Source organism: Balaenoptera borealis (assembly GCF_965194805.1).
Source record: "Balaenoptera borealis genome assembly, chromosome: 5".
In the NCBI taxonomy this organism is placed as follows: domain Eukaryota; kingdom Metazoa; phylum Chordata; class Mammalia; order Artiodactyla; family Balaenopteridae; genus Balaenoptera; species Balaenoptera borealis.
In genome coordinates this window covers 123,503,305-123,515,422 of record NC_138862.1, presented here as the reverse complement: position 1 = coordinate 123,515,422, position 12,118 = coordinate 123,503,305, and the positions used below count along the sequence as shown (strand labels likewise).

Below are 12,118 nucleotides of genomic sequence, written 5' to 3'. Positions count from 1 at the left end.
TTTAGGTTCTTTTAAATAAACCATTTTTAAAAATACCTCTTTTTTAAAGCAAGAAAAGTAAAACATATATGTGTTCTTTTTTTAACTTTTGCAAAGTAATGCTATTTCCTATAGTCAAGGTCAATGCTGACTCTCACCTGACAGATGGGTTTCTTATACTGGCTGAAAAAGTTTTGCAGTTTAACACTTTTAGCTGCAACCAGAGCTCTAATTTCTGTGTATGCTGCTCCAGAGACAGATGCTGACTTGGATAATAAACAATGCAATAAGTGCAAGAGTGCAAAAGGTACCAAATCCCCTTTTGCTGCCCTAAAATTATTAAAAAAAAAAAAGTTATCATCAATGTTTTGAAAATAAATGGAAATCCACAAATAAATGCATACTGGTATCACACTTCTTCCTATAACATCACATCTCTCATATCACCATTTCTAACAGCAGGCAAACAAAAAAGGAAAATGGCCAAAATAAATAAGGAAGTATACAATAGCTGCCAAACATACCTTCCAATATCCCCTGTTGTAAGAATCAAGGTATCCTTCAACTCATTATTTCTTGAGATCTGAGCATGTGTATATGCTTCTTTCATTCTTAAGACAAAAAGCTAGACCAATAAAATTAACTAGTTAAAGAAATTTTTAAAGCCAGGTTTATGAAAACACAGAAAAATAAAATTTAAATAAAATAAAATTTTAATAAAATAAAATAAATAAAATACAAATAAAAATAAAGTAAAATTAAATTAAATTTAAATTTAAAATAAAAATCATCAACCTCTTTTATAAATCCATCTTCAGCATCCAAGGATTCCAATATATGCTTGATATTTCCACTAAAAGCCACTCTAACATCCTTGTCTGGATCTTCCATTAAATTTAATAAAGTTCCAAGAACCATTTTTACATTTGTTTCATCTTCTCTAAAATCAAGGTGCTTACAAAGATGATACAGATTATCTATGAAAGCTAAAGGGCAAAAGCATATAATACTTAATTTAACACAGTAAACAGAAAAGTTTTACTATAAAAATACTGTCAATAAATAATATACTACAAAGAATGCTAAGTTGTCTTATAAAGTCAATATTTAGTGTTTAAATTTGTAAAGCACACAGAATTGTGGAGGATTAAAACAAATAAATACTGAGTACTTATAAAACTGAATACTTATAAATTTAAATTTACTTTTACTTAGTAAAAGTTATACATAATTTAAATCTAAAATAAATTCTAGAATTTTTTAAAGTTTTATAATGACTAGTCACTTAGATTTTGTAGATCATTATATTACTGGGAGAGATTTAAAAGCACATTTTACTAATCTAAAGAACTGAATTAAGGGCAAGCTTAGCCTTACTGTTAATCTTATTTTGTTTTTAAAGATTTATTTATTATTTATTTATTTTATTTATTTTTTGGCTGCGTCAGGTCTTAGTTGCGGCACGCGGGATCTTTCATTGCAGTGCTCGGGCTCTTCGCTGTGGTGCACAGGCTTCTCTCTAGTTGTGGCGTACGGGTTTTCTCTCTCTAGTTGTTGTGTGCAGGCTCCAGGGCTCGCGAGCTCAGTAGCTGTGGCGCAGGGGTTTAGTTGCCCCGCGGGTGTGGGATCTTAGTTCCCTGACCAGGGATCGAACCTGCGTGCCCTACACTGTAAGGCAGGTTTTTTACCACTGGACCACCAGGGCAGTCCCTGTTAATCTTATATTACATTACATTACATTACTAGATTTAGGGAGTCCTAGAAATCACCTATCATACATTGTTTTGAAAACTTGAGGACAAATTGTAATTTATTACCCAAACAAAGCAATCTTCCAAGTATGTGTATAAATCTCATGCTCCCAACAAATTCATACACCATTACCATTGGAAAGCGGCAAAGATACAATCCATACTCCTCAGCTGGGCAAAGTATCTAACTATTTGAAGTTCTGAAGGTCCAAAGTAGTGGCAAGGGACACATTAAGAAGGTCCCTGGGATCACTGAAGAGGATACAGAGTACTGAACCTCACAATATTGAACCAAACATCAGGTACGCCCCATTACACTGTCAAATCACAAAAGCATTTAGAAAATCTAAAAATTACTTCCATTGTTAGTTCTGTGATACAGTCTAATACCAGACATCCCTTTTATGAATGATCATTACATAAGCATTGACTCTATCAAGCAAGTCTAATCTTTCAAGGCTTTAGCCTAATTCCACCACTGATTTTAAAAACAGAGCTTAAATAGGCTTTAAAATATTAAATAAATCATAACAAACCACTCACCAAGTTTCACAGGACTAGGTAATTTTTTTTTCAGTAGGAAAAGGAATGGCTTGCAAACAGACGCTTTTAGTCGAGAAGATGAACATTCATGTTGAGAAGTGACTTTTAGGCTCTTACATAAAAGGTCAATACGTCTATGTTCAGAGAAAGGTTCTGATAAAGAACTTGTCAAATAAAACATGCCATGAAGTGTACAGACAAGCTGACCAAGTATAGATGCAAATTCTTTCTTGACAATGTCAGAATCATCTTTGACTTTATCTCTATGGGGAAAAAAACAAAAAGTACTAAACCTTCTTGCTTAATTTTGTGGTCTAAATAGTCTTGTTTAATTTGAGGCAAAAGTACTGGTAAAACAAAGGGTAGAAGGAAAAAATTTTTAATTCTAAAACTAAAAGCAATGTTAGCTCTATATAGCCAGCAATAAACATAAATTTGCATGTATGATATCTGTCCAATCAAGTTGTATATTCAAATTAAAATATTAATACATACATAAGAATCTTGGGAACTCTGTTACAAGAATTCTGCTGCTGTAATAAGATAAAAAATCCATTAATACAACTTGTCCGGATTACTTCATGGGAGCTCTGCAGGGCCCAGCTGTAAACTGCTGTTCTCCACTCAAGGTATATTCTTCTTGGAAAAAGAGTTAGAAGAAATACGCATCGTGACTGTGCCTGTGGTGCTGAAAAAATTAAGTCTATTAATCAAGATTTCTAAGTGTTAATTTTATATATATATACATATATATTTATTCTTTGCTGTAAAGTCAAATAACATTTAAAATACATATAGTATTTAATTAAAAGCTCCTTTTCCAAAAATAAAGCATGTGCACTAAAAAAGGTCTATGCCCAATCTTACTAGATAATCAGGGAAATCCAAATTGAAACACCCATCAGATAGCAAAAAACATGTGTTTGTTTAGGTAGCTATGTCTCTGACATTCTTTCTGTTTTTTTTTTTTTAGGCGCACTGCGCGGCTTGTGGGATTTTAGCTCCCAGACCAGGGATCGAACCTGGGCCTTCTGCAGTGAGAGCACGGAGTCCTAACCACTGGACTGCCAAGGAATTCCCTCTTTTTTTTTTTTTAAGATAACAAAAATTTTAAAATTTGACAATGCCAAGTGCTGGTGAGGATATGAAACAACAGGAACTCACATATTCTGCTAACAGAAATATAAACTGGAATGACATCTTTGAAGAACAATGTTGGCAGAATAGAGTTGAGGATGTACAAATCCTACAATTTATTCCTTTCTACATGTCTAACTCCTTCTTTTTAAGTTATTAAAAAATGTACCTTCTCTTGTAATTATTGAAAAAATAGAAATGATTAAGTGTTAGAAGTCCAAAATAGAGATAAATGAAAAGAAAACAAATCACACATATAGAATTTTGTGACCACTTACAGTAGCTATCTGAAATCCTCTGGCTTACTGTTAGAAGACTGGTGGCAAATGTGGTCAACTTTAAAGAGCCATCATCAGAATGGGAACAAATCCATGGAAGCGAGAGCATTCCACATAAGTCTTCCAGGATATGATCTTCAAATGAAGTTTTTACTACAGAAATACACAATAGGTGATTAATTATACCTTTTCTTTAATCATATTTACCTGTGTCTTCTTTCAATAAAAAAAAGACATTCTAAACATCTTTTACAAGTGGAATTACAGCAAACATTCAATAAACAGGGGTTCTTAACACAGAGATGATGTTCTGAGGTCTGTGAATCCAAAGGAATTAACTGTGACTTTATAAAAATATGCATTTATATGTTTTTTAGGAGAAGAATCATAGCATTCTTCAGATTCTCAAATCAAAACTTTTAAAGTTATAAATAGTTTCTATTGACTGAAAAAGAATAAATCAAAATGTTAGACAAATAAATTTAGAACTTACAAATTACTGATAAGCTTAATAGAACTGAAATCAAGAAAAAACTTTTGGGTATTCCCAACAATTGCATATTTAAGCCTTAGGCAAAAGAGAAAAACTATTTCTATACTGATTACCTTTTAAGGTTATTTTGATCTATTGGTTTTTTGTACTCACCTTGAATATACATCAAAGCATCATATATTTTTACCACTTTGTCAATAATTGTCTCCAGGTCAGGTTTCTGAACAGATTCTAACAAAGTCCTGCAGCTCTTAAGCACTTTTGTGTAAAAATCCAAAGACATCCAAGTTATCACTACTGAAGGTTTCTTCTTACATTTCTGTTGACAGTCCTTGAAATCACAGCAGCTGCAGTTAAAACATTTTTTAGGACATAGAATTAAAATGAATTTTGTTATAGTCAAAACTAGTATCGTAGTAAGCCAAAAGAAACTTTGAGTATGGGACTTCCCTGGTGGTGCAGCAATTAAGAATCTGCCTGCCAATGCAGGGGACACGGGTTCGAGCCCTGGTCTGGGAAGATCCCACATGGTGCAAAGCAACTAAGCCTGTGCACCACAACTACTGAGCCCATTATTTTAAGTTTAATCCCTTTATGCCTAAATCACTCAGGATTTGGTAAAGCTAATCTATGATACTTAAATGTGACACCACCAGGCTTTAAAATAACAGAAGATATGCCTGTGTAAACTGTTTCTTAATTATACGAGAAAGGCAGACTTCAACCTAATTAGCTATTACTTCAAGTTATCTCAAATTCCAAATTTAATGCAATCTGAATGAATATAGTTTCTTTAAAATCTCCTTCATAACTTTGTATTAGCTAGTTAAGAGTCAGAAAATACAGAATAAATGATTATGTAAAAAATTAACAAGGAGTGTTGGTCTATAATGTGGCAGTAAGACTAAATCTTCAGAGAGGGTTCACACTTTGTTTCTTCTGATAATTAGCCTATATTAAGAATACTAAACTGAAAATATACCTCTAATGAGTTTTAAATTCCTACTTTTATGATCAAAGGGCAAAGTTCTCTTGACGAAACGTTTGGCTAGAAGAGCATTGGCTTCTGAGTTGTATAAAAATGTGTTCTACTTTTCTGCCCAGGAAAGTTAGTTTAGGCTTCAGACAAAAACGAGCCTCAATTTCTCTGAGTCTCAATTTCTAGTGTGTAAAGTGGACATAATAGCATTTACTTCACAGAACTCTTGTAAAGATTAAATAAGGTATGTATAGTACCTAACACAGTACCTGGCATTTAGCAAGTGCTCAAAAAAAAAATTTCTATTTCACTGAAATGTTTGTGTTCTAAGGTCACAAAAATCAAGTGAATAAAGAAGTCTTCCAAAACAATAAATTCAAATTTATTACACAAAACCCACCCAGAAAATACAAGTTGTTTTACCAGTCCATGTTTTGATGAGAACAATGAACAGTACACAGAGCAGTCAGTTGTAGGATGACAGCGATTCCTTCTAAAGTCTCAATAACAGGATTCTTCAGGTTATTGAATTCAAGGAAAACCTGAAGGGACTCAGCCTTCTGTATCAGTGCACTCCATAATATGCTCTTTTTGTTCATATCCACATGTTTAATTCTGTAATTAATTATAACAGGAGTATAAAGATATTCATATTCATATGAATTTATATAATTTTGCTCACATACGAAAAATATTTAAAACAAAAGACAGCATGTAATGGCAACTACTGAAATTTTTTTTTTTTTGGCCACGCTGTGCGGCTTCTGGGATCTTAGTTCCCCAACCAGGGATTGAACCTGGGCCACGGCAGTGAAAGCGCCGAGTCCTAACCACTGGACTGCCAGGGACCCTACAACTACTGAAATTTAAAACAACTTTTATAGTTGGCTGAAGCATGGGAATTCTTTGGCTACATTACAAAAAGATAGTTTGTTAACAATTTTTTAATTGCTGATAGATGTAAAGTCTCAGAGATTTTTCATGTATTAAAAAGTTAAATTAGCCAAGTAAAGACTTAAAAAAGTCTTTTAAGTAACCATATTTAGCCATGAAATCTTTTATACTAGAATAGACTACAAGCACTATTAAGATATTTTAAGCATTCCTTTGACTACCTACAGAAAGAACAAATGTTCCTTGTGTATTTAAGTCAAAGCACTTACGTAAAGATGATTTTTAAGTGACTAAGTTTTATTAAGTGGCTAAATACAAACTGAATGAGGGTCATACTCCTCTGTCTGTTTTGGTGCTCTCTTGGAAGAGTTAAGAGAGGAGCTGAGTCGACGCCTTTTGGGTGATACTCCATCGCTATTACTGCTGAGGTTTTCCTGTTGAATTTGGTACTGAACCTCCTCAATGATTTCCATACTTTCCATTTTTAAGGCTGCATAAAGTGGGCCCAACAAATACTGAGAAAGTAAAAATAAAAAACTAATTCTTAGAAAATAAGTTTATATTATTCATAGACAGCAAAAATACATTAGGTATTAAGATGTCAAATAAGGTAAATTATTTTCAGAGTCTCATCAGACAAAACAAACACAAAACAAAAACCTAAGTTAATCTATATATTATTTCACAGTCTATACATCGACATATGTATAGTTCTATATGTAGAACTATGGTCTATAGTCTTAGAAGGCCTAAGACAAATCTTTCTCTCTATAACCTGTTTTCCCTAGACCAAAATGCCACAAAGAAAATTGTACAAGGGAATTACTAACTTCTTTCATACTACAAATCTAGCAAGACTTACAGATAAAATAAACTAAAATATTTAATCAATTTATTGTATATCTGTTTTATTGTACTGACTGTCTCCCACAGTTCAAATAGAAAAAAAAGGCACAATTTGGCATGACTAGTACTATATACCTATAGGTTTTCTAGAAGTGATTGATTATAACCTGTCAAAGAAAAATCTATGTGAGTGCTCAAAGTTTTTGCAATGAAGGTGATAACTGGCCCCTTTTTAATTAATAATGCAACAAACATGTTTACACTTCACAAACTCTACTTTAAAACTCCATTGGCAGTTCATTACCAATGTAGTGCACAAATGTTTCTAAAATCAAATTAAAAATCCATAATAGGAAGCCAAAGTAGATTATAAACATCATCCCATTCTGAATGTACATTATTAAAGATATTTTATTTTCTCATTATTAATCTTGCATATATGCATACACTTGAATTAAGAACAAATTACATGCTTAACAAGTAACCTTAAAAATGACTTACCTCTGTATCTACCTGAACTCCAAGCACATCCACAAGAGCTCTACAAATATTTCTCACATAAACCTTCCTGACTTGTAAAGCAGATTCATACCCAGCTGGCACATATCTAAGGAAATACTGCAGTAAATGGCACAAAGCTGCTTTTAGCAAATCAGACTTAAGCTGCAAAAGCACACCATCTTCAAACATGACACAGAGCTTTTCTAGCAGCATATTTAAATAGACAGGCTCAACATTTCTATAAGCTTCTGCTTCAAAGGGGAATAGTGTCTTTATCAGCTTTGATAATGGCTCTTCATAGAGTTTCAATTGGTCAGCATCCATTTCTACAAGGTGTTTTAATAATTCCAAAAATGAGCTGAAAAAAGTGCTGGCTGGTTGTGCTGGTAGTCCTCCAAGCTCAAAGAGTTCAGTTAAAAGGCTAATTGCTAAGGATTTAACTTTTGGACTACCATACTCTAGCAGAACACAAACTATCCGCCAAAGTAAGAGTTCTTGCCTTCTAAAAAACACAATTGCAATAATACGAATAAGAACCGTTAATAAAGTGACTTCGATAAACTCTAAATTTTGCATGTTCATGAACTGCAAAGGAGCTGGTTGTAAATATCCTACATGTTCATCTAATTGACTTAAAAATCGGCTAACTACCACTGGCCATTCCACAAAGCGTCCCGTTGCATCTCTTTCGTGGAGGTAAATCAAATCTTCAAAAAGATGTAATAATTCCTTCGTCAGTACTCCAAAAATGGCAGGACTCTTGCTTTTAAAAAGAAATAATAATGAGCAGATGACTTCACAGATTTTTTTGTGTAACATGTGACAGGATGGAGTTGCTGCAATCCGCAGAAGTCTTGTTATGATCCAGTTACTGAATTCTTTGAAATAAACAAACAAAAAAGATAATAAATAAATAAATACATCAGAGTGCCAATCAATTTGCTAAATGCTTGATGATTTATTTTTAAAGTGTAAACTTCACTAACAAAATAGTCTAAAACATCGCCTACACAACGGAAACATATTATAATGATTTAGAATACCAAATTTGGCGTCAGACAAGTTCCTAGCTCTCCACTTATCAGTCGTGTGAACTTTTCATTTCTCTAAACTTCTGTAACTTCATCTATGAAAGGGGAATAATGACACCTACTTTATATGCTACCCTGATCAAGTAAGATAATATATTTGAAATTCTCAGCATAGTGCCTCAAGTTAAATAAAGGCTCAGTAAATAGTAATTATCACTCCTTCAACAAATATTATTGAGTAGTGACTCTGTCTCAGATGCATAAGAACAAGTCAGTCATAGTCCTGTCCTCCTGAATCCTATAATATAGATTCTCGAACTTCTTAACTGCAACTAAGAGATATATTTCATATCACAACCCAGTATACATATGCATATTTTTAAAATTTAAATATATGAAACAAGTTTCATGAAACAGTACTTATTACATGCAGTGTACTATAATATTTTCTAGTCAATTATATTTCATCTTCAATACCCACTAAATGGGTTATAACCTGTTTTTTAAAAATCAGTGTAGCAAAGAATATAGACAGACAGGTATTTATAATATAGTTTAAAAACTACTATGATAGAAGAAATATAGAACACTCTGTACTAACAGCATAAAGAAAGAGCAACTAAGCCAGTCCTAGAGTAGGCAGTCAGTAATGGTCAGAAAAGACTTTTTAAAGGACATACTATCAAAGTTGAATCTTAAATTCAAGCAAAAAAATTTCTAAATACTCTATGCATTATACAGAAAAAAAAAAGCTATGTGCTTTACACCTCTTTATGAGGAAGCCAATAAAGAGACAAAAGTAGTATTTTAGGCTTGAGGGCCATATGATCTCCATGTCCACTACTCAGTGTTGCCTTTGAAGTAGTGCAGACAATAAGTAAATGAATGATCATGGCTGTGTTCCAATAAAACTTTGTTCACAGAAACAGGCGGCCAGCCTGTGGGCCATGGTTTGCTAACGCCTGATCTACAAGAAAGAGATTACCAAAAACAGAAAAAAGAAAACTTCTAAAGTTTTCAATGGCATATGAACATATTCAATTACTTCTGCTCCATTCTGGGTACCTAGTTCATAAGAACACAATAAGGATGCATGAAATAAAACTAACCATTACCATTTTGCTCCCTCAGTTTATACCAAATTTGACCAAAATATGTGTAACAATGTGTACATTATATTTCAGAAGAGCAGAAGAGGGTAGAATTCATAGAAGAAATTGAAAATGAATGCACAAACAGCAGGACTTACCAATACAACTGCCTTTGGCCTCATTTTGCCCATGGCTTCCATTCACATTTACAAACATAAGTGGGGAGGACTTCATGATATGCTGGATGAAATCAAGCAACATCACAGAGGTTGGCTGAGAGTCAGTCTTCTTTACAAGTTCCAGAGCAACTAAAACAAAAGAGTCATGACAAATTAAATGGCAGTCCTTTTAAGAAACTAGACTTTGGTGACAAGAATTATGTCCAACACAGTGCTCATGATAAACTGATGGGGCTAAAAACACATTACAATCCTATCTTTCTAATTTTAAATGTTTAATAATCATATGTATTCATCTGTTATATATCCATTCACCAAACATGTGCTATAGGCCTACAATACGCCTGGCACTGTGTGAAAATCTGAGGATTAAAAAAACCCTCACAATCAGGTGAAGGAGTCAGACAAATAAACTAGCAATTATATGTTAACTGCCCTAATCTACAATAGAGGAAACAAGTGTCTGGGAAGATGCTTGAAGGAGTTGATTCCTAGATGATGAGTTGGTCATACAGACAGGGTAAGGACAAGTGGTCAAAACAGATGGAGTACCATATGAAAACACATCCTGCAAGTATTCAGTAGTCGTTTGTTATTTTTCAGGAACTCATAATTTTACTAATCGAAAAAGAAAGGCTAAATGACTATTGTTAAGTCATGAAATCTGTGTCAAATTTGGAATTAAATTTATAAACCATGAGCCAAATGCCACTCTGTATTATCCCTTCCAAGTAATTTTACCAGACATGACACATATGACACCATCTTGCCAAGTTGGTAATATTTGTCTTTTAGATTGTCATAAACAGGAAATAGTTGATTCAACAACTCACAGAATCTTATTACCTCCCATAGACAAAGGTGCCAACTCTTATTTAAAGAGTTTTTTTTAAATGGCATTTGCTGTTTCTCAACCAGTGACACAAGACCTAGCTAAAACAGAACTGGCCAAATATTTTTATCTATAATAATATCATATATCAAAGAAGAACTCATAGCAAGCAGCAGAAAATCTAGATAACAAAGAGGAAAACAGAATTACTTTAAAAGCCTAAATCACATTAAGCCTAAATCACATTATGTAACAAGTAATATTGTAAAGAACTTGCTTGAAAATAGTAACTAACATAAACACTAACTATATACCTAAAATTATATGGAGAAAAATGCTAGTATAATGTGTATACATGGAAAAGAACACAATTTAATTTATAAAATTTATATCAGAAATAATTGTTTCTTACCAACATTTACATCTGTAAGTATTCGGTCAATGAACTGACAAAGAATTTGTCTTGGCTTCTGTACAACGGTATTATATTCCTCTGGACTGGAACTAAAATACAAATAAAATGTTTTTAACCCTTAAAGGGACTCACAGTGTCATTTGTAAAAATTCTCTAAAGTTGAACTTATCAAAGTGCTTAGTTTTAATGTTGACACTGATAGTATTCTTCTGCAAAGTATCCAATCTGCAAAGTCTAGACCTGCCCTGCGCAATATGGTAGCCCTTATCACATGCTAGTGCGAACCTGATATGTAGTTAGTCCAAACTGGGATGTGCTACAAGTATAAAATACACATTGGATTTTGAATATTCATTACCAAAAATGTGTAATACCGCATTAATAATTTTATATTAATTACATGTTGAAATGATAATATCTGGATATACTGAGTTAAATAATATACATTGGGGTTTTTGTGAGGTTTTAAAGTTTTTCTTGTTTTTTACTGAAGTATTGTCGATCTACAATGTTGTGTTAGTTTCTCATGTACAGCAAAGTGATTCATATTCTTTTCCATTATGGTTTATTACAGGATATTGAATATAGTTCCCTGTGCTATACAATAGGACCTTGTTGTTTATCCATTCTATATATAAAAGTTTGCACCTGCTATTCTCAAACTCCCAATCGAATCTTCCCCTCCCCCACCTTTGGCAACCACAAGTCTGTTCTCTATGTCTGAGTCTGTTTCTGTTTCATAAATAAATTCATTTGTGTCATATTTTAGATTCCACATATAAGTGATATAATATGGTAGTAATATATATTGTTAAAATTAATTTCACTTACTTCCTTTTTGTAATGTAGCCACTAGAAAATTTCAATTACATACGTGGCTTGCTTTATATTTCTATTGAACAGATCTAGACTTTTAGAAAATCAAGAGAAAACAGTTTCTTCAACACAGAAATTCCAAAGGGAAAAAAGAGAGGAGGAGAAACCCATAATGAACTTAAGGGCCATATCAACCAATTATAATATATGACCCTACATTGGATTCTGAATCAAAAATAAAAATAGCAAACTATATATGACAATTGGGAATATTTGAACACAGACTAGATATCTGATGCTATTAAGAAATTATATTTTTAGGTGTGATAACGGTATTGTGGTATGTCAAAAAA

At 32.9% G+C, this 12,118-nt stretch overlaps 1 protein-coding gene across 4 annotated transcripts in view; it reads right to left on the bottom strand.

Annotated features, from left to right (window-relative positions):
- ATR (ATR checkpoint kinase) overlaps positions 1 to 12,118 on the bottom strand; it is a 103,800-nt gene that overhangs the window by 82,897 nt on the left and 8,785 nt on the right. For all 4 annotated transcript variants that reach the window (XR_014245134.1, XR_014245135.1, XM_082393758.1 and 1 more), the window contains exons 2-13: positions 10,947 to 11,038; positions 9,682 to 9,831; positions 7,402 to 8,279; positions 6,391 to 6,569; positions 5,584 to 5,775; positions 4,335 to 4,528; positions 3,689 to 3,841; positions 2,769 to 2,961; positions 2,274 to 2,536; positions 775 to 965; positions 504 to 604; positions 138 to 309 (exon numbers count right to left, since the gene is read on the bottom strand). Coding sequence is in view for 2 of the 4 variants with exons in the window: in XM_082393758.1 (XP_082249884.1) it covers positions 138 to 309; positions 504 to 604; positions 775 to 965; positions 2,274 to 2,536; positions 2,769 to 2,961; positions 3,689 to 3,841; positions 4,335 to 4,528; positions 5,584 to 5,775; positions 6,391 to 6,569; positions 7,402 to 8,279; positions 9,682 to 9,831; positions 10,947 to 11,038 (2,758 nt within the window). In the remaining 2 variants the exon portion in view is untranslated. The remainder of the gene's footprint in view (positions 1 to 137; positions 310 to 503; positions 605 to 774; positions 966 to 2,273; positions 2,537 to 2,768; positions 2,962 to 3,688; positions 3,842 to 4,334; positions 4,529 to 5,583; positions 5,776 to 6,390; positions 6,570 to 7,401; positions 8,280 to 9,681; positions 9,832 to 10,946; positions 11,039 to 12,118) is intronic.